The 24015-nt window shown below is 42.0% G+C and overlaps 1 protein-coding gene across 1 annotated transcript in view; it reads right to left on the reverse strand.

Moving 5' to 3' along the window:
* Positions 1-24015, reverse strand: part of LOC118378919 (protocadherin Fat 4-like) — a 111040-nt gene that overhangs the window by 44746 nt on the left and 42279 nt on the right. Inside the window, exon 2 of the mRNA XM_035765915.2 lies at positions 2364-2495. Coding sequence (XP_035621808.1) covers positions 2364-2495 — 132 coding nt within the window. The remainder of the gene's footprint in view (positions 1-2363; positions 2496-24015) is intronic.

Here is a 24015-nt window from a genome sequence, read left to right on the forward strand (position 1 = left end):
AGATTTGTAGGTGATGCACAGTACCAAAAGAAGGAACTTTAAAAGTTATGCTCCCCCTAGGACTGTTGATTTAGTAAATTACTGTATATTTACATGTGAGGTAAATACACAGTCATTTACTTGGCTTTATTAACTGTCTTGTAGGAACTAGCTTCAGTCACGCTCATTTGTATTTTCAGCAGTCTTTTTGGCTGTTACGTTGTTATTTTGCTTCTTTAGCACCCAGTGTTCTAGATACTTTTCTTAGTTAGGCTTGCTATTGGTACCTGCATATTTTCCACTCTGTGTCAGAATGCTAATAAAACGAGAATGTTCTCTCCAAAAAGACAAAAAGTGCAGCTTTTTTTCAATTCTTTCAAATAATCAGGTGAGAACCATTTTCTCCAAAAGAGTCCTTCATAACAGGAGAGAGCAAAGCTTTATTCTTTTTCTTTTCCAAACTGAATGCAACCGTTCCCTTCGTTTCGGGAGTAGCGAAAAACAGATGCATAGATACAGCATTTTAATATGCTCACACATGACTCCCATATGTAGCACTGTTAAATTGGATGGGATTCAGCCAGTTAACTGGCCATCAGCTTGCCACGCCTGGTTACGGCTCCGTGGATCACATGGGGATTTCTGAATAGGGCCTGAATGCATTCCATACGCTTAGTACCAGCGCAACTTGCGCTTCCTGCGTTAGGATGTGGGCAGAAATTAGCCGACTTTATCTGGAGTTCAGTTTAATGATCATATCTGAGTGCAACTACTTTGTCCGAGGCTGCGTCCCAATACTCTAAACAAGAGCCTTTTCCAACTATAATTTCCTTCATGACCCATAATAGGTCAAATGACTGGATAGGTTTCATCATATTGCTTTCCCCTTTCAGGTACTTTTGGATCAGTGGTCATGAAGGAGAGGAGGCAAGGGAAGGCAGCTATTTGATACTACTGGAACACAGCTCAAGTCTTTCTTCCCTTTGATTTTGACTATGAGGAAAAAGTGATAAAGAAAATAACGGAAACCGTCCAAGTCCATTTCATTTAAAATCCTTCAAGATCAGAGCTCCGAGTTCAAGTTCACTTGAGGCCAAGAGAAGTTACTCAAATGTCCTTAAAACGCCCTATTAGTCAAAATATTGACCTGCCTCCAGGATTTACAGTCAATGTTCTATTCCGAATACAATGACCATTCCAGAAATGGACTGTGATTTTTCTCACATTCTAACTGGCGAGGTTGGTGAGGTAACAGCTGTGTAATAAAAATGTGTGGCCTCATAAGTTAACGTTAAGTATGAGTGCATATTCTCTCACACACTAATCCCTCCTCACAATGGCCCCAGTTCTTTCCATTCAGATCCCCTGTCTCATTGGCAGGGCCAAGGAACCGCAGGCCTTGGAGATGCTGGGAGGACCTGATTTTCGCTCAGTGCTGGATTTTATGTCCACATCCTGCCTAAGCTGCGAAAGATGGAGCCTTTTTCTAATCAAGGGTGAAGTCAGTGATGTAATGTGAACTACAGAGGCCCGCGGAGGGACAATCTGCCCGGCGCAAGGAGTCAATTGTTAGCTGCTCTCCTCAGGGCTCGGTGACACCTGTGGTCCCTAGCCATCTCATGTAACGTCAAAACACGTGATCGCTGGGGACCGTGTGTGTCTGTGTGTGTGAGCAAGAAAAAGTGCTGTAATTTCTCCAACTACAATTTGTGGTCACTGGTGTACCGGACAACCTCAAGGAGTGAGGGTGCACGAGCACTGGAGGCCCATGCGTCCATCATCGATTGTCAATTTTTTTTCCGCTTCAAAAATAATTTTGACAGTAACCCTCCAAAATGTCATTCATAAACCTTTTTCATTTCCATATGTACTAGGATTCTAGTGTTAGTTTCTTGGGCTTCAGGAATGTGACTGATCAAACTGCATTACACCAGTGGCTGTGGTCGGATACTTGGTAAAATAATTGCAGAGCGCATTAATTGGACGGAATTCTTATTTAATTTTTGGGATATTGGAAACTACGTTTCTACCTGCAGCCACTTTAAGAAATCCCTTAACAGAGGCTCACATCTGCTCATTTCCAGATTTTCATTTCCAAGTTCCTATATGCAGATAAGAGCAATGTAGTATATTTAGGAGGTTGAGCGCTTTACATTTAAGTGCGGCACCAGATCTAGTCAAGATGTACCTAAAAAAACATCAATTTTGATGGTAACACAGAGATAACGACGGTATGCCTTGTACATTTACTCTTTGTAATGGCTGCCTTTTGGCTGATCCTTCCCTCTAGCATGGGGAACGGGGACGGGGGAGTTATCTGACAGAGTTCCATTCAAATAGGCAGAAGACAGAATATAGAAAAGGCCAATCCTGGGAGACTTTACCTCATCTGCGTCTGTGGCTGTTAGCTGCATTATCTTGAAGCCATCACTGATGTTCTCTTCGATGGTCACGTCAAGAAGATCGTTCGGGAAAACAGGTGGGTTGTCGTTGACGTCCTGGAGCGTAATTTCCACCTGGAGAGAAAGAAAAACACCACCATTTCCATGAAAACAGCGCCAAACTATGCCTGCTATAGCCGTTAGTTTCACTGCGAAACGTCCTGCTCGCATTTCTGACAGATATGCGCCCAGCAGGGACAAGTGATCATTCTTCCACTCTTCATAAAACTGCAGAGGGCTGAGGAGAGGAGAGTTACTGAAATGTCAAGTGTTTCATATTCACATTCTGAATAGTCTTATTTTGATGTCAAGTGTAGAGATCAATGGTAGTTTGATGCCAAATGTAGAGTGTAGTTATCAATGCATGGGACAGTTCCATCGAGAGGGAGCTGCTTTATGGTTTTACACACACGTCTACACAGTGTACAGACAGTATTCAACTACTGCCTTGAGATACACACTTCTTATTAGTGTTTTACACAACCCAAAACCATTCTGTGGTATCTTTAGCATAATGAAAGAGAGAGGTGAAGGGAGAGAGAGGGAGAGAAAGATAGAGATATTATGGTGTCAAATTGTGTCGAGCCCATAAATATTACATTTCCACTCATACTCCACAATCCAATCTCATCCCCTAACCCAAATATGCATTTCAATGCCAGTAAACAGTGTTCACTTTGAATCATAACAGACATTTCCGTTTGCATTCTTTGTTTATTGCTTCTATAAATATGGAAAAGTCGGGTTTGAATTCTCCAGTGTTGCCAAATCCATTAATGTTGACAGTGATTATGGTAATTATTTGCCTCTATGCAGTCTTATTCAGTCATACAGTTGAATCTGCCGCTGTGCGGGTTGATGTGTGTTGCTGAGGCGCAATAGGCCCCAAAAACAATATATATACCTTTTGGATCATGTGTATATTGATATTGTGCTGCAAGATATTACTGCTCTGTTGGAGTAAGAAACGTAAGGATTGAGATATTACTCCACTTTTGGAGCTAGAAACATAATCCTTTACATATTACTGCACTGCTGGAGCAAGAAACATCGGGCTGTCCCAACAAAAAATGATCTTGGTCGACCGAGAGTCGTGGGTTCTTTCGACGAATCGATTGGTGAAAATGTTTAAACATGTATTTTTCCATATATAGACTATATGTAGGTTACTGAGTTTGTCTGATGCTTTAAGCATTGCGATTAAAAATTAAGACACAAATTACTAAAGAGGGAGCCAGAGATCAATATAGTCTAGACAGAAGAAAAAACCCTCCTCCTCCCGCTGCCTCCTGCTGCTGGCCTTCACAGATTCTGACACTAAACTCCTGAAGTTGCCAGTAATATGCAGCAGTCGACAACCTTTTCGATTTGGAGTCCCAAGTTATCATACCGTTTCTACTGATCTGCGTGCCAGTTATGATTTTCATATGCATATTTTCATGGAACAGTTTCATTTAATTAATGTCTTCATATCTCAAAATAATTTAGAATAGTCTTCATATGTGACCCAATTCAGGAAACTAGGCGTATGTCGCAAATCACGACTTCACAGGAGCACCTTTTGAATGCAAAAAATATATTTTTTATGAAAATGCTTTTTTTTGGCAGAAATGCCTTCTTGAACATGTGAACTTTCATGTGCCTTAATATCAAAGGTGTATGTCATCTGTAAATACAAATTGTTAAATTATTAAATTGTGAGCCTAGTTGGTTTAGCCAAAGAAAAAGTCAGCAACCTTCCCGCTAGCCATGATTGGCTGAGATAATGATTGGGTTGGACATGCCGAGAGATGAGTTTGGATTGGTCTGCGGTGTTGCATCTTGTGTCTATAAAATGAGCTGCTCGTAATGCGTAAATAATACTTTCTACTGCAGTTTTCTTGAAAGATATGTTAGCCATGGACAACTGCAAATATGTTGCTACTGCTCTCAATAACATTGCTTCCCCGAATTTACAAGGCACTATCGACCAAGGTCAGTGGGAATAAGTTGTGATGGACTACTTTCTGGATGACGAACATGCCATGCAATGCTGACTCTCTCCTTTTATAACGAATCAGTGGAACACAACGGGCCAAACAAGCTGTGCAAACTAAACAGAAACAACACAGGATGTCTTATAAAAGGGGTGGCAGTCTGCCGTGAAGCTTTCATCCATGTATACAGGTAAGAATCTAGCTACAGATTCAGATATTATACATTTCTAATTTTGTCAGAAAGTTGTTTTCATTGCAAGCTAAAGCTTGCTGTTAGCTAGCCAGCTAGAGTTTGATGGTTGGCTTGCGAACTAAAAATGAACCTAATGTTATTTGGTTAACTTTAGTTTGCTATGACAATCGGTTTGTATTGTTAGTAACATTACCCTATGGATTGGGATTATAGTTAATTTGTTTGCTTGCTAGCTAACGTTAACGTGGCATGTCTAAACAAAAGATACCAAGTTAAAGCTTGCTGTTAGCTAGCTAACTTTAGCTGAGGTTAGGTGGCTGGCTTGCTAGCTAACATTAACTTATGTGAATGAAGCCTGTGTAACGTTAGCGATGTTTTCTCAGAATTCCATTTCGCATTACTAGATATAGCCTAATGTTAGCTGGCTAACATTTAACTTATTGGTTAACTTTAGCTAGCTATGACAATTGGTTTGTATTGTTAGTTAAAGCTTGCTATCAGCTAGTCAGCTGACGTTAGATGGCTGGCTAGCTACAGTAGCTAACACTACCTGAATGAACTGTGTGTAGCGATGTTATCTCTGCCATTTCGCATCTATTGTATAATAAATCTGAAATGTTTGTGTGGAATTTGTATTTCAGCATTAATCAGTAGAAAACGCCTGACTAATCCACCAGTCATACAGTCATCAAAAAGAGAGCTGGCCCAAGCAAGAAAAGGCAGCAGCGCAGTCATCAACTACATGCACCATTTCTTCACCAACTACGGAGTTGGGAAAACACGTGTGGACCTGAAATGTGATAACTTCAGTGGCCAAAACAAGAACAGGTTTGTGCTCTGGTATTGTGCCTGGTGGAACATGTGCAAGCTACACCACAATCTGGACTTTCACTTCCTGATCACAGGCCACACCAAGTTTGCCCCTGACTGGTGCTTCAACCTCATCAAGCCGCGCTTCAGACAGACCAGAGTGAACACTATCTGAGATTGCTGGTGTTGTGAAGGACAGCACTGTGACAGGGGTCAATATCCCAGAGCTGGTTGGACTGGAGGATGGTATGGTGCTGGTGGAAAGCTATGGCTGGCAACAACACCTGACTCCGTACTTCAGGCCGCTGGCACAGAACAAGCAGTACCAGCACTTCAGGTAAAAAATAATTATTTGTATGAGGTTATTCTTATCTAAACTTGGGAGGTGAATTGATTTGGTGCAGGGTTGTAATGTCTTCAGATTTTTGTTGTTATTCCCTGTTTTACAGCTTTGATGCTCTGGAGCCTGGAGCTGTCTCCAAGGAGCGTTCAGACTGTCGGGACAAGGTTTCAGCTGTTGCGCATTGCTGACATCCTTCCTTCCATAGATGGTCTGCCAGTAAAAGCACCACCTGGACTGGACACAGCTAGACAACATCTTTTTGACAAGATCAGGGAGATTTGTGACAAAGAGGCTATGGACATCACATGCCCTGCACCAAAGTCAAGGGCAGGACAGAAAAAGGAACTCCGAATATAAATGCGTGATTTGGACGGTCCAGTCATATGTTGCTGCAATTTTTGTTGTGTTATCCTGCTGCTCAGCCACTTTACCTCTGATTACATGTACAGTTGAAGTCGGAAGTTTACAAACACTTAGGTTGGAGTCATTAAAACTCATTTTTCAACCACTCCACAAATTTGGTATTAACAAACTATAGTCTTGGCAAGTCGGTTAGGACATGTACTTTGTGCGTGACACAAGTAATTTTTCCAACAATTCTTTACAAACAGATTATTTCACTTCTAATTCACTGTATCACAATTCCAGTGGGTCAGAAGTTTACAAACACTAATTTGACTGTGACTTTAAACAGCCTTGAAAATTCCAGAAAATGATGTCATGGCTTTAGAAGCTTCTGATAGGCTAATTGACATCATTTGAGTCAATTTGAAATGTACCTGTCAAGGCCTCAAACTCAGTGCCTCTTTGACATCATGGGAAAATCAAAAGAATTAAGCCAAGACCTCAGAAAAAAAATGCAGACCTCCACATGTCTGGTTCATCCTTGGGAGCAATTTCCAAATGCCTGAATGTACCACATTCATCTGTACAAACAATAGTACGCAAGTATGAACACCATGGGACCACACAGCCATCCTTCCACTCAGGAAGGAGACGCTTTCTGTCTCCTAGAGATGAACGTACTGTGGTGCAAAAAGTGCAAATCAATCCCAGAACAACAGCAAAGGACCTTGTGAAGATGCTGGAGGAAACGGGTACAAAAGTATCTATATCCACAGTAAAACGAGTCCTATATCGACATAACCTGAAAGGCCGCTCAGCAAAGAAGAAGCCGCTGCTCCAAAACTGCCATAAAAAAGCCAGACTTCGGTATGCAACTGCATATGGGGACAAATATTGTACTTTTTGGAGAAATGTCCTCTAGTCTGATGAAACAAAAATAGAACTGTTTGGCCATAATGACCATCGTTATGTTTGGAGGAAAAAGGGGGAGGCTTGCCAGCCGAAGAACACCATCCCAACCCGTGAAGAACAGGGGTGGCAGCATCATGTTGTGGGGGTGCTTTACTGCAGGATGGACTGGTGCACTTCACAAAATAGATGGCTTCACGAGGTTGGAAAATTACGTGAAAATATTGAAGCAACATCTCAAGACATCAGTCAGGAAGTTAAAGCTTGGTCGCAAATGGGTCTTCCAAATGGACAATGACCCCAAGCATACTTCCAAAGTTGTGGCAAAATGGCTTAAGGACAACAAAGTCAAGGTATTGAAGTGGTCATCACAAAGCCCTGACCTCAATCCAATAGGACACATATGTCAGAGTCAAGGCCCATGGCCACATCCGCCCGCGAGAAGGTGTTTTACGGCCCCTGGGATGATCTTGATTTATTATTAGAACCGGCCCGCAGACCGCAGCAAGCCGGCAGCCCGCAGATCTTTTACACGCACCAATACTACATTTCCCACAATGCAACGGTGACGCACCGAGCAGTAGGCTGCTTCATTTCAATATTTATTGGCACAGCAGTTGTCAGCATCACAGTAAAATTAACTTTCAGATACCCATCAAAAATGGCAAAACGGAAGGTGGACACTGAGAACCGGGGTTTCAAACAAGGTGGGAGTCGGAGTATTTGTTCACGGAGGTAGCTGGAAAACCTGTGTGTCTTCTGTGTGGAGAAAGTGTGGCGGTACTGAAAGAGTATAATCTGAGACGACATTATGAAACGAAACACGCGGACAAAAACAAGAATATGGACATGGAACAAAGGCTACAAAAGGCAGAGGAATTAAAACGAGGCCTCAAATCTCGACAGGCTCTGTTCAAAAAAGCCAAATCACAAGGCCAGGCTGCTGTCAAGGCCAGTTTTATTTTGGCAGAAGAGATCGCTAAATCAGCCCGGCCATTTACGGAGGGGATTTCATCAAAAACTGCATGATTAAAGTTTGTGACGAAGTTTGCCCAGAAAAAAAGGCAACTCTTTTTAAATGTGAGTCTGAGCAGAAACACCATTGCCGAGAGAGTAGACCAGTTGTCCATCAATCTAAAAGAGCAGCTTGTGAAAAAGGGAAAAGATTTCATTGCATATTCCTTGGCTGTGGATGAGAGCACCGACATTTCTGACATTGCCCAGTTGTCAATTTTCATCCGCGGAGTGGACTCCAGCCTAAGCGTGACAGAGGAGTTTTTGGCTTTACGTCCTATGCATGGCACAACTACGGGGCATGATTTGTATGAAGAGGTGTCAAGATGTGTAAATGAGATGGAGCTGCCTTGGGAAAACTCGTGGGTTTGACAACCGACGGAGCACCTGCGATGTGTGGACACAGGAGCGGACTGGTGGCGAAGATACGGGAAAAGATGCAAGAGGAAAACGCGACAGGTGAGCTGACAGCTTATCATTGTATCATACACCAGGAAGCGTTGTGCGGTAAAGCCTTGAAAATGGAGCATGTAATGAGCATCATCACGCACAGTTAACTTTATCAGAGCAAAGGTTTGAATCACCGCCAGTTCAAGGCATTTCTGACGGAGTTAGAAACGGAGCATGGTGATTTGCCTTATCACACAGAGGTGCGATGGCTAAGCCAGGGAAAGGTGCTTCAAAGATGTTTCGAGCTTCGTGAGGAGATTTGTCTGTTCTTGGACAGCAAAGGGAAAGACACAACACAACTCCGAGACGAAATGTTTCTGTGTGAAATGGCTTTTCTGTGTGACATTACGAGTCATCTGAATGCAATGAACTTGCAGCTGCAGGGTCGGGATCGTGTCATCTCTGATATGTACAGTACAGTGAAGGCATTTAAAACCAAACTGACTCTGTGGGAGACGCAGATGCGGAAAAGAAAATTTGAGCCACTTTCCCAGCTGCCAGACCATGAAAGAGAAGCTCTCTACCAGTGCGATCCCGAGCGCACAGTTGGCTGATAAAATAGGTATGCTTGCCGCTGACTTTCGACGCCGATTTGCTGACTTTGAAGCACAAAAAGCAGGTTGGAACTGCTCGGTAACCCATTTGCTGTTGACGTGGAAAGCTCACCACCAAACCTCCAAATGGAGTTGATTGACCTCAATGCAATGATGCACTGAGGGCAAAATATGCGGCAGTGGGTGCTGCGGAGTTCGCCCGTTTCTCCCGACACAATGCCCCAGCTGCGCATCCAGGCTGCTCAAACGTTGTCTATGTTTGGCAGCACATACCTGTGTGAACAACTGTTTTCTTTGATGAACTTGAACAAAACATCACACAGAAGTCGACTTACTGCTGAACACCTCCACTCAATTCTGAGGATTTCCTCAGCTCAGAGCCTTACCCCGAACATTGATGAACTTGTGGAAAAGATGGGACACCACCAAGTATCACCCTCAACCTCAAACAAGTGAACATTACTGTGCAATCACATATTTAGAGTTTTTACTCAGTTCAAGTTTAAAAGTTAAAGTTTAATATTTGTTTTCACTGCATGTTACTTCTCCTTAAACAAAGTGTTGTTTTTGATTAATAGATTTTTGCACTTTATTTTATTGTATTTCAATCCAATTATATTTTAAAAATATTTCAGTTGAGTGGATGATAGAAAATTGCTATTATTGTTTTTTTCTTTAAGTAAATTTAGCCCACTTTTTGCTAAAATAGAAAATATAGGCTACTGATGGTGCCTTGAATACCGGTTTCTTTCATTTAATGTTCATGTTATGGGGATTTTTATATAAAGGAAATTTGTCTTTTGTGTCTGTTGAAAATTAAAGATTACTGACAGAGCCATAAGAAAATATTGCTTTATTTATCTGATCATATTGGAATATATTTGTTAGGTTTTCAGTAGGTTCAATTAGGTTCACTAGACTATATGCGTCATTTAAAAAATTTTCAATGAACATTCGAACAGTCCGGCCCTCGGCTTGTAGCTACATTTTTTATTTGGCCCTCCGTCCATTTGACTTTGACACCCCTGCAATAGGACATTTGTGGGCAGAACTCAAAAAGCTTGTGCGAGCAAGGAGGCCTACAAACCTGACTCAGTTACAACAGCTCTGTCAGGAGGAATGGGCCAAAATTCACCCAACTTATTGTGGGAAGCTTGTGGAAGGCTACCCGAAACATTTGACGCAACAATTTAAAGGCAATGCTACCAAAAACTTCTGACCCACTGGGAATGTGATGAAAGAAACAAAAGGTGAAATAAATCACTCTCTACTATTATTCTGACATCTCACATTCTTAAAATAAAGTGGTGATCCTAACTGACCTAAGACAGAGAATTTTTACTAGGATTAAATTTCAGGAATTGTGAAAAACTGAGTTGAAATGTAGTTGGCTACGGTGTATGTAAACTTCCGACTTCAACTGTAGATGTTTACCTCACTCAGGTTTCAACTCAGGTTGCATGGCCTTAACTTATGTATGGAATACTATGTGATAGGTGTGTGCGTAACAGTATATAAAGTATGCTAATGTGCTGGTGTGAAGGCATTTGGGCAGTGGTGTAAAGTACTTAGGTAAAAATACTTTATAGTACTACTTAAGTTGTTTTATGTGGTATCTGTACATTACTTTACTAAATATATGTTTGGCAACTTTTACTTCACTACATTCGTAAAGAAAATAATGTACTTTTTACTCCATACGTTTTCCTTGAGTACTTGTTACATTTTGACATGAAAATTGTCCATTTCAAACACTTCTCAAGAGAACATCCCTGGTCATCCCTACTGCCTCTGATCTGGCAGACTCACGAAATACAAATGCTTCATTTGTAAATCATGTCTGAGTGTTGGAGTGTGACCCTGGCTATCTGTCAATAAAAATAATACAATTGTGCCGTCTGGTTTGCTTAATATAAGGAAGTTGAAATGGTTTATATGTTTACTTTTGATACCTAAGTACATTGTGCCCCTGGCTATCCGTCAAATTATTATACTTTTTATATATACAATTTTAAATACAGTTTAATATAAGGAATTTGACATGATTTATACTTTTACTCAAGTATGACAATGCAGTACTTTTCCCCCCACTGGATGTGACTGGGGGTTATAGCAATTATTTCACATGACCCATCAATTTAGACAAGTGTATCTGGGTAAGCATCATCTAATATCTAATATTTATCAAATATTTTTATCTGGACACATCTGTTTACCTGTGATGTTTCCTTATTGCAGGCTACTACCACTTTCAGTCTTTAGCGCAAGACCTCATGTGAATCCTTAAAGAGATGGGTGGGGCTGGCTTAAGAGGGTGTGAACAATGCTGAATGGTGTAGACAAAGTAAAGCACTTTAGTAGGTACCAAAACATTCAAAGGCCCTTTTCTCAAAAGTGAGTTTACAAACGTATCAACTTTCAAAGCATAATTACTTTCCCATTGTTTCCTCAAATGCGGTGTATGATATACCATTTTGTAGCTATGAGTCTCTACTTTGATCCAGTGTAAAAAACAGAAATTCAAATTTTGCTACATAAGAATGAATCCAGGTGGTGAGTCACATATTTCAAAATCAATGTAATGTGGTTAATCAAAATGATATCTAATGAAAATGATACAAATCTAAAAGTAACTTCTATTGCCAATACGTAAAAAATAGCCTACATAAAGCCAACAAATAAAAACATTGCAGCGCGCAAGGTAAAAATATGATACAAATGAATATCCTATAAATCATATTGGCTCTGCATGGCCAGTCTGCAAGGAACTTGAAACATTGTATCAACTATTAACTTGGGTCCCAGGCCTGAAGCTTGTGCTAGCAAACTTGCAACATTGTATAAAATATGCTGGGTCCTCAAGAGTTTCCTGTACCAGTGAGCTCCGGAACAGACAGACACAGCTGTAGGCTATTTGCACAAGGGATAAGAAGTAATCAGGCAGGCCTTTTTTATGACATTTCCACCGGATCAGAGCATGACATTTTTCCTCTTTCATGCTGAGTGGTTATCGAAAGGGAGAGAGCTGGAAAGATTTTTCAAATAGACTACATTGATGAACTATTATCATTATCAAATGATGTAAAAACAGACTTTGTTTATTTGTTTTTAGAGGCAAAGAAAACATTCCTTTGAGAATATCCACAGTGACGGTGAGTTAAGATAACCATCAATAGCATCAGATCCCCAAATAGACACATTTCTAAGCCTACATTCGTGCAAAGGCCAGGTAGGCCTAGTTGTATGCGTAATCAGGTGCATGTCCTTACTCAAGATTGACAGGAGCGCTCCAAACAAGACAATGAATACATTGAAAATGGAATGAAATAAACCAAAAGTTATTCCTCACAAGTGTAGCCCAGGTTGTGCGCTCTGTCCATTCCTACACTAAAAATGGTAAGACTGTAATAATTAATATATTGAATGCATTAACAGAAATTATCGTCACCAAACAAACATGGGTTTGGAATGGTGAGCCATTCCTGTGGCCTCCGCAATGGATTAGTCGACTCAGACAGGCATGAGTCAAACAGGTGTCTCGTGTGCCACACAGACAGTGCCTTGCGAAAGTATTCGGCCCCCTTGAACTTTGCGACCTTTTGCCACATTTCAGGCTTCAAACATAAAGATATAAAACTGTATTTTTTTGTGAAGAATCAACAACAAGTGGGACACAATCATGAAGTGGAACAACATTTATTGGATATTTCAAACTTTTTTAACAAATCAAAAACTGAAAGATTGGGCATGCAAAATTATTCAGCCCCCTTAAGTTAATACTTTGTAGCGCCACCTTTTGCTGTGATTACAGCTGTAAGTCGCTTGGGGTATGTCTCTATCAGTTTTGCACATCGAGAGACTGAAATTTTTTCCCATTCCTCCTTGCAAAACAGCTCGAGCTCAGTGAGGTTGGATGGAGAGCATTTGTGAACAGCAGTTTTCAGTTCTTTCCACAGATTCTCGATTGGATTCAGGTCTGGACTTTGACTTGGCCATTCTAACACCTGGATATGTTTATTTTTGAACCATTCCATTGTAGATTTTGCTTTATGTTTTGGATCATTGTCTTGTTGGAAGACAAATCTCCGTCCCAGTCTCAGGTCTTTTGCAGACTCCATCAGGTTTTCTTCCAGAATGGTCCTGTATTTGGCTCCATCCATCTTCCCATCAATTTTAACCATCTTCCCTGTCCCTGTTGAAGAAAAGCAGGCCCAGACCATGATGCTGCCACCACCATGTTTGACAGTGGGGATGGTGTGTTCAGGGTGTTGCTTTTACGCCAAACATAACGTTTTGCATTGTTGCAAAAAAGTTCAATTTTGGTTTCATCTGACCAGAGCACCTTCTTCCACATGTTTGGTGTGTCTCCCAGGTGGCTTGTGGCAAACCTTAAACAACACTTTTTATGGATATCTTTAAGAAATGGCTTTCTTCTTGCCACTCTTCCATAAAGGCCAGATTTGTGCAATATACGACTGATTGTTGTCCTATGGACAGAGTCTCCCACCTCAGCTGTAGATCTCTGCAGTTCATCCAGAGTGATCATGGGCCTCTTGGCTGCATCTCTGATCAGTCTTCTCCTTGTATGAGCTGAAAGTTTAGAGGGACGGCCAGGTCTTGGTAGATTTGCAGTGGTCTGATACTCCTTCCATTTCAATATTATCGCTTGCACAGTGCTCCTTGGGAAGTTTAAAGCTTGGGAAATCTTTTTGTATCCAAATCCGGCTTTAAACTTCTTCTTGCCTGGTGTGTTCCTTGTTCTTCATTACATTTACATTTACATTTAAGTCATTTAGCAGACGCTCTTATCCAGAGCGACTTACAAATTGGTGCATTCACCTTATGACATCCAGTGGAACAGCCACTTTACAATAGTGCATCTAAATCTTTTAAGGGGGTGAGAAGGATTACTTTATCCTATCCTAGGTATTCCTTAAAGGGGTGGGGTTTCAGGTGTCTCCGGAAGGTGGTGATTGACTGTCCTGGCGTCGTGAGGGAGTGTGTTCCACCATTGGGGAGCCAGAGCAGCGAACAGTTTTGACTGGGCTGAGCGGGAACTGTACTTCCTCAGTGGTAGGAGGCGAGCAGGCCAGAGGTGGATGAACGCAGTGCCCTTGTTTGGGTGTAGGGCCTGATCAGAGCCTGGAGGTACTGAGGTGCCGTTCCCCTCACAGCTCCGTAGGCAAGCACCATGGTCTTGTAGCGGATGCGAGCTTCAACTGGAAGCCAGTGGAGAGAGCGGAGGAGCGGGGTGACGTGAGAGAATTTGGGAAGGTTGAACACCAGACGGGCTGCGGCGTTCATGATGCTCTCTGCACTTTTAACGGACCTCTGAGACTATCACAGTGCAGGTGCATTTATACGGAGACTTGATTACACACAGGTGGATTGTATTTATCATCATTAGTCATTTAGGTCAACATTGGATCATTCAGAGATCCCCACTGAACTTCTGGAGAGAGTTTGCTGCACTGAAAGTAAAGGGGCTGAATCATTTTGCACGCCCAATTTTTCAGTTTTTGATTTGTTAAAAAAGTTTGAAATATCCAATAAATGTCGTTCCACTTCATGATTGTGTCCCACTTGTTGTTGATTCTTCACAAAAAAATACAGTTTTTTATCTTTATGTTTGAAGCCTGAAATGTGGCAAAAGGTCGCAAAGTTCAAGGGGGCCGAATACTTTCGCAAGGCACTGTATATATATATTTGACACTGGTTGCCAAAACAGCCTATCGACCAAACAATCGTCCAGTCGACTAAATAGGGCCAGCCCTAGTACGCGACCAACTTTGCATCACGTCCACCAACCGAAGTTTCCCCCACAGGCATTTACTATGCAGACAATTGGCTTCAAGGCCGCAGGACCACCAAGATGGGGGAGATACAGGAGTCTATTCATGCCTGCCATTGACAGGAAAAACAGACCTCACGTGCTCCTGCAAATCCGCTCTAAAACAAGCCGCATGCAGGATCTACGAGTAAATGCCACCATCCAGACCCTTTTCAAGAGCTGCAGCCCATTACAGATGACCCAGTTTGAAAAGCTTTAAGATGCCTGGACAGAGAAGGGCTTAACATATTGAATTGAGATTCTTCTCATTGATGACTTGAGCACTATCATTGCTTTGCTATAACTATTTTCATTCACACATTCCAAAGCCAGATGAAAATTGGATTCGTAAGTCTGAATGTTTACTAACGCTGTCCAAAACCAAGAGCAGTCTTAAAAGGACTATGATTACAACGTGTCTCCACGCTGACCGCTTATTAATCTGATTCTGAATCAGAGTTTTTGGACTGTTCAGTGGTCTCTGTCTGGGATGAGGATGTGGTGGATCTGACCTTGGGTCCCGATAATTGGAGAACAAGACTTAACGCGGGGCCTCGCCGGCCATCATGGTTGGGGAGCCATTTACAAGGTAAAAACAAGACGGCAGACGACATCACTTGCAGAGCCGAGGGACTCGGCAAAGTCAACAAACAATGTATATTTATCTTCCAACCCATGTCCTCTTGGCGTGTAAAAATTGCAAGGTCCAGTTCAGAGGAGTGAACTAATTAGAGAAGATGTGCGGTTATGAGAAATAATTATAGTTTACATTACCCAAGCTCCCCTGGGTGAGAGATATCAAAAAGACGCTTTGGTGAAAAATTCATCGGAGGAAGATGAAGCGAGGTCTGGAGGGAGGAAGGAGTTGTTTCGTTCCCCTGCTCAAACCTGTCACTCAGGCCCAGACGCCCCGGTGTGATACAGGTGAAACACATAGTTTACAGGGGAAAAGATTGTGTTTCAGGCCACTACTATTTCGAGTTGCAGCTGCTAACTGGCTGCTATTCTCCATTATTTATGCCTGCCATGAATGATTCACAGGCCGAGCCACTCCTGAATGCTGTCGATTATGATACCTTAAGTGGCCAAGGACAATTTGCCAGGGTCTACACCCATCTAAGCCTGCAACTTGGACAGAGGATTTCTTATCCAACAGGAATTGTTCACACAGTCTAGTCGGTCAAATCGATAAATCAAGGGCACATATTTCTTAACACAGTGAGGTGGATTCCTATTCTTCTAGATGATTCATAAAATCCTCCATGAACCATTCCATTCAACCTTCTGGCCAAACATTCTAGCCCTTAGCCAATTATGAGAGAAGAATTGCACACACTTCATCCATTGAGCTACTAACCTTGCGGGATTTAAACACTTCATAAGCTCAATTTGCAGTCTCAACAAGCCATATCGTCAAGCAAAAAAAGTCTGAGACTGCAGACACTGAAGGGTTTCACTCCCTCTCACTAACAGTAACAAAATGTACTGAAACAGCCACTCCATCCTGGTGCGCTTGAGCCGTGTGGTGCACGGTGAGGAGGAACACAGGACCTGGTTTCCATGGTATAGGCATCGCCTGCATCCCTGAGAGCACACTACATTTCCCTTCTAATCATCCTCATATTGTAAAAGGTGGAACCACTGGGAGTGATTCACACACACTTTCCCCCCATCATTCCTGCAGCCGTGCCAAGATGACTGCACAGAGATGGGGTGACGGGGGGTCATGGAGGAAAGACATCACCCCCTATAGTCAGTACACATATTTTGTGAGTTAGTGAGTCAGTCAGTTTTATACCAGTGGAGGGGGCCGCTAATGAATTAACTCAATGCTGGTCTGCATTAAAGATGAGTAATAAGCTACACATCAGTTACTCCTACTCATTACTGTGATGGCAAAGACTCCACCTGAAAAGAGTAAAAGAAACATCAGCAAGGTAACGTCTCTCTTTTCTAACAATATAACTTCTGATGCAACATGTTGGAAAGCCAAGTCTGGTTCAATTGATCATAAAAACTGACAGGGGAAAGGGGTGCGTCCCGTGTGGAGAATAATAATTTCAAAATGATTACAGGTCTCATTAGACATTGTTGACGGCTTGAGGTGAAAGTTCTTGGAAGTATCGACTTCCAGCACATTATTTTTGGGCCTTTTGAAAATTGAATAATTACATTCTACATAACCAAAAAATTATTTTGCAGCAGTAGTGTACTTGGAACTAATGTGCCGAAAACCTGGATCACCAGGGCTATTTCACTGTAACACTTCATCATAGCACAAGGCCAAAATCATGAGCAGTCAAAAGACATTACTCAGACGTTGGCTTTGAATAAAATAAAGGGTACAAAGAATGTTTGTATCGCCAGAAAATGAACTCGATATTAAAACGTGTTGATTCTATAAAAATAAAAAAATTAAATAAAAAAGTTGGCGGAGGCCGACTGCACTATTTGTTTTCAGTGAAATTACGTTCATCTGCTGTTTTGTTTGGCCAATAATTCAACAGGGCCTTGAGGTAGCTGGAGTATGGACAGAGAGTATGTTGGGAAAGAGAGGAAATGGAGCCATCACTGGAGCATCTCACATTCACTTCTGACTTCCAAGCACTAAGGAATGGATGCAATCCGTAGCGACGAAGATCACAGTTTTAGCGTGGTTGAAATGTAAAGGTCATTTTCAATTCACTGTGAATGCAGGTAATATTTCGGCGCTATGGACTGAATCCACCTTCTTACTACCCATTACTAAGGTCAGCCAAGACACTTATGAAAAATAAACATCTTGTGTCATAGCGCCTCTCCTCTTTCAAGAGATCTAATTTAACTGTACTGTAAGAATATTAATATGTATATAGGAATAGTGTGTAAATAGTATTTTTGGGTGTCTTCCTAATGTAACTGCATTTATTATTTTCAAAGTAATGTAATTTTAAATGTAATGCAATAACTCTTATTTCATTATTTTGTTTCAATTTAATGTAATATGTTATGTTGTTCTTGTCTATAACTACTCTGTACTTTGTCAGGTATTTGTACGTTTTATGTGGACCCCAGGAAGAGTAGCTGCTGCATGTGCAGTAGCTAATGGTGATCCTAATAACTAAACTTGAATGAATAAAGAAGGTAATTTCATACAATGAACACACCTTCCATGGTTCTAAGCAACCCTATGCATTAGTGAGATCATACCCTTCCATGAGATTCAGTAGTATTTAAGAGGCACTGTATTGTTTGAAGGGCTCTGTCATCTTCCTGACTCTAGGAATGGATGGCCGACCCTCTAGAAAACCCCAGGCCCGGTGTCTGTGTTTGCATTGCTTAATCTGAAAAGCGTATGTCATGAACCATGCACGTCTGATGAATGCCCTGCTATAGCTCAGAGAATGTAAAGGCGGACTGGGGTGATATAACGGCACATTCAACATTATTTATTTCCTGTGGCTCCTGAGACTTGCAGACAAAGACCATCTTTATTTCACTTTATCTTCACTCTCTCTCCCCATCTCTCTCTCTCTCCCTCCCTCTCTCCTTTGCTCATTTCACTGTTTAGATATAACGTCAGCGATTTTTTGGGCCCCAGATTTATGGCCATGGCGGCTTAGGAACCGGCGAGTTCCGAGGGTCAAGCACAACTCCAAGTGCCATTCCAGGCTTCGTTTTTAAGAGCAAAAGGAAACATAAGCATATAATAAAGGTGACGGCTCAGGTATAAATTATCTTATCCTCCTGCTTTTTACACATACGCAATCACGACTGGCTTGATTTGTCAAACAAAAGCCCCCGCCACGATCAATCTTCCTGACCGCAGCCGGCGGCGTGTGCTCCAGAGATGGGAATTGGACTGTGCCAGGACTGGGAATGTACACGGGGAAAAGCTAGACAAAGCTGGAACGCCGCCAGACCCCAACACACAGTGCTGGGGAGAAGTCAGAATACGGTCCTATCCCCCGAGCTTCCAAATCTTCTCCAGCCGGAAAAAAAATCCACGGAGAGAGAAAACTAAACAAAACAAGAGTGCCTGCAAACGATCACAAAGCACCTCGTTCTTATGTAACCAACGAGTGGTGGAGAGACAATGCCGGACAAGTGGCTTTAATAAAGAGGATCACCGTCCTCTCAGAGGAGCACTTCAGCAACTGTTAAAAGATAGTTTGTCTACAGTCGGTCCTCCAAACCCCCTGCAGCCTCTGCCAAGCAAGGTTCCCTCAATGTGTTTAGGAGGTATATATAATCCTAAACTAATAACCCATAGTCTTTTTGGACCGGAGTATTGTTTCATAGAGTTTCTGGGCTCGTTGTCGAGTACTCCCCACATAAAGACTTGAAACAAATCATGACGAATTGTCGTTTTTAATGGTCCAAGGTCTTGCATTATCCAGAATGTGAATGCAGCACTGCTATTTTTCTCCATAAACAGTCATATTTCTTCTATATTGTTGGTACCAGGGAGAGTTTAGTGGAAAGTTTAATTAGTAGTTGAACTATATCAGAGCTAACGAAACAGATGAGAGACAAAGTTTACCTCTCCTTGAGGCCCCAGCCCACTACAAAGCTTTCCTCAAAACCACCATAGCCTAAAAACTACATATCCCAACGATAAAAGGTTAGAGAAATTTAAGAACATCAAAACAAGCGCACCGACCGTATTTCTCACCAAGAGGGAACGATAAGGTAAAAAACTAAAACAGGATTTGCAAAAATTCTGCTTTGAAGTTTACAAAAACCTTGTGCTTCTGACAAAATGGAAATGGACTGCTATGGGAGAACATCTCCATCTCCATCTTGGAGCTACGAGCCCTGCGTGAGCCTATGGCCTCAGAACTACAGGTTATTCACTATCACCATCCACTATCGCATTCAAACCACATTGAGCATGCAGGAAAGAAATAGGGGGAATAAAACATTATGCTAATTGCTCATAAAAAATATTGACAAAAATTCAACTCAACCATTTCAACCAACTCAACCATTTCCTACCACTGCCTGCTGTTAACCCTCGAAAACTGATGATGAAAAAATGACAGAGTACAGTACAAATGTCTTTCCCATTGCCAACTGATAGTGATTCAGAGTCATCATAAATACTGGAAGATAATACTGAGTGCCCCTGCATGCAGTTTCAAGTTCAACCCAGGGGATTTCAACAAGACAACTACTAAATCTAAAGGATACAGATACAAGGCATGTCTCTTTCAAGCCAAAGTCAGTCTCCAAGACTTCTGGAAGGAGAAGGCTTTAAAGACTATTCCGACATCCATTTAATAGTCGCTGTCCGCAAGTGATTGATGCATAAGATTTTCAGAAGCAGGGAGCAGAAAAGGCACTGGCGATATGCTCGTCTGGAGTTGGCCAAAATATGCATGGAAGACAGTCAAATCTGCAGAGGCTGCTCATTTATTTTCAGTGATGTACGTCATGTTAAACTATTATGGAAGCTAAGAAATTGTCATTAAAAAGTGAGTGCCCTGATGTGGCTTCGAGGGCATCAGGGGAGGCAAGAGCTGACCACATGCCTGACCACATGACCTCTCCTCAGTCCACTAACAGAACATGATTGGGAAGGTGAAAAATTAGGAGGGATTGGGTGGGAGGAAGGAGGAAGGAGGAGGGAGGAGGGATTGGGGTTGGAGGAAGGAGGAGGGATTGGGGTTGGAGGAAGGATACTGAAATCTTGTGTGCATTTTATTTTACAAGGGTGAATGGAGGGTAGTGTGTGTGTGCGTGCATGTTTGTGTGTGTACCCTCCGGCTCGTGCGTGTGTGTGTGTGTGTGTGTGTGTGTGTGTGTGTGTGTGTGTGTGTGTGTGTGTGTGTGTGTGTGTGTGTGTGTGTGTGTGTGTGTGTGTGTGTGTGTGTGTGTGTGTGTGTGTGTGTGTGGCGTGATTAAATCTAAAACAGGACAAACTCTGTGTGAGAACAGCTCTGGGCACCCCCTGCAGCCTCTGTTCATGTGAAAACCCCTGAAAAAGTAACAATGGGAAGAGTGAACAGAGAAAGACAGCGAGAGGAAGGAGTGAGGGGAAAAAGAGAGAGAGGGAGAGAGAAAGAGAGCCCAGCGGCCGGTACATAATCAGAAATGGTTGTGCATGCCGGCGACTCTCCAAGCTCCCTGACTGTTTAACAGCCTTCGAGGGAACTCGGAAGGAGCAGACATGCTCTGGCCAACAGTTGCTTCAGGATCGCTGCAAGAACACAAACATGCAAATCGCAAACCACAATCACACTTGTATGTGTTTACTAGTCACTAACAGGTTGCCGAGTTAACTTTTTTTCATTCCCAGACAACAAATTATGATGATAATGTAGAAACAGTTGTTGAAATGTAGTTCAGAGAGACTTGCTGCTAGCTTTTTGGTAAAGAAACTGAAGTACACAGTGTTCATCTGTGACAGTATTATCATACACTACACTAGTATTGTACAGAAGTAACAAGACTAGGATGGTTATTCATTTGAGTTGAAAGAATTAGCCTAGCATATGTGCAATGACGTTTTAGATTTTATTAAGGGACCTTAGTCTACTACTGCATCTACTACTGAAGAGCTAGCGTGAGTTAAACACTGCTTCAATCATACAATTACATTTGGTAATTCCTGATCCAAAGAATAACCCATTTTTTTTCTCCTCCGTAACCATGCAGCTATTTCTCATTTTGCGTCCCATACATCTGCGCCGGTCATTTAGGAACCTGACAGGAACCGTTTGGCAAGATGGCCTGATCCGAAGACATTTTGAGGGGCAACAAAAAAAACATTCAGAGAAATGTTGATGCATTAAACATGAGACAATTTTTTGTTGTTGTTGAAAGAGTTCTGCCAAAGAACTTGACAATAAGGGACAGTTTCCCCCCTACAGAGGCCATTCGTAGCAACAGACTGGTGCTGGAGCTAGCCTCTCCTCTCCACTGAGCAGCCTGCTTTTCAACCACCCTCAAAAGGAGTTTAATGTTTAGTGTTCACTCGTGAAGATGGGCTCTCTCTGAATACTACCCATCGTCAATAACTCATCATTCGTATGCACTTCAGCCGCCGTCAGTGCTAGCATGGGAAGCAATCGACTGGCTAAAGATGAGCTCTCGAATCACTGAGATCATTACTGGATTAAAACCTAAATGGCTCCACCATGTTGCCAGTGCATGTTAACTAATATCAAGGACTGTTATTATATATTATCCATGTAAAATGTACATATTTGCTACTTCAAAAAAATGATGTTTCTTTTATGAAGACATGATGCACATCTTCCACATACTGACACTTTCCATCCCTTCTAAGTACGTTATTCTGAGTAACCTTCCTTTGAAGCGATCTCCTCTTGATTTACTGTCTGTAGCATGAAGGGCTCACTGTCCCAATAGCATAAATTAATGATGTACACGGTGTCCTGTTGGAACCTCTCAAATGGGTCATTATAATTACTGTCTCTTCAGCAAGAACAAACATGTCAGACTCAGTTTGTACCAGTTTCCAATCATTTTCAAACCAGAGAATGCTGTTTAAGAAGAAGATTTTAGTTAGTATTAGATAGCATGTTTAGTTTGGCACATGCTGAATTAGTGACTAGAGCAGTAGGGCCTTCCCTTTGGGCCTGTCTGAGGAACAAAAAGGAAATGTTTCAAAAAGATCCAGCTTCAGAGCCACCCTGTTTTTTCTCGTGGCGCGCTTGACTGCAGCCGAAAAGGCTTCAAAACAATCCGTCTCAATTCCCATTCAAGAAACTTATATAGACGATTAATTGTGAACTCATGAACCCACAGAACGAGCTATGGGGTAGGAAGCCACTCATACATCCCTACTGAGGATTTAGGTAGCTACTGCTCTCCTCTCTCTGTCTTTGCTATCATCCATAACATCTATGGGCTTTCTGGGGATTTTGGGGTCACTTCACAGGGTCAGAAGAGCATTGGCATTGTGGGAGCTCCTGGATACTTGGGGGTCATGACCCCAGTTTAGCACAACACTGTCATTTGTTAGTTGACCTTTACTGCAAACCCTGACATCTATTTTACATCCATTCCTCCATTCTCCAGTTTTCTAGAAGGTGGAGGAAAGGAGAATGGGGGGACTGGCTCTGTTGTTCATTTGTATTGCTATTCACCAAAACCATCCCCCTTTTATTACACAAGTAGACAAACTGTACAAAATAAAAAGTTTGTGGTTTACAGCGAATTTGAGCATAAATACTCAGACAACATTCCAACTGTCTCTCTGGTGACTGTAGTGGGAAGGCTAATCCAGCACTGTAAATTAAGTCCGTCACAATAAATACAGTTGTGTTTATTAATGAAGGAATTGTTTAGTCTGGCAAAAAATACTGAAAGTCATTGACATAACAATGGCTGACAATGCTCCTTGGGATATGCAATCCAAGATACACAGAAAGCAAATGTACACACCCACAAACACACAACTAAATGGACCATGGTCATTTACTTATTAATTCAACATTTACTCAACCTTCGTGACAGTACACACACAAAAATGACCAATTAATGTCTATCCCCAACCTTTGTGAGATAGTGTATGTTTTCTCTCCGGTCTTAAGATGAGTCAAATAAAGCATTTGTCTTTAGGGGCTGGCAAAAGGCAGGGTTATTCCCCACATTATTTACTGTCAAAGAAACAATCAGGTATTTAAGATGCCGTAAGAAAACTCTAAATCTGAGATGGCTGCCATTCTGTTCATGTCACGTTACAACCATGACTGTACTGACATAAAAATAACAAATACTTTTGCAACAAATAACACTATATTCTATCTATTTAACCCAACGTTCTAGGCACTAAGTTGCAAAGAACACTTTATTCATTCAACTAAATGCACACAAAAACATGTTTGGTTTAATCCGATCGTCTGGTCGATGTCAATCAGTGGAGGACAGAGGATTTAAGAAGGGCTGCGCTGGGGTAAAAGGGCTTACAATGTCACATATGATCTAGTCAAAGACAGGAGCAGCCACCACTTCCACCTCCCCCAGACCGTGGCACGCAAAGCTCGAAACCACCACTTGGCACTGGCTAGAAAGGAAGGGAGGGAGAGAGATAGGGGAGAGAGGCAGACAGAGGCAGAGAGAGAGAGAGAGGGAAAGAGAGTGGAGAGAGGCTGAGAGAGGCCAAGAGACACATTCAATTGAGCCTCCTCTTTAGTCTCCTAGCTTCCTTTCTCTTTCCTT

The sequence above is a fragment of the Oncorhynchus keta genome, chromosome 4, assembly GCF_023373465.1.
Source record: "Oncorhynchus keta strain PuntledgeMale-10-30-2019 chromosome 4, Oket_V2, whole genome shotgun sequence".
NCBI classification, from domain to species: domain Eukaryota; kingdom Metazoa; phylum Chordata; class Actinopteri; order Salmoniformes; family Salmonidae; genus Oncorhynchus; species Oncorhynchus keta.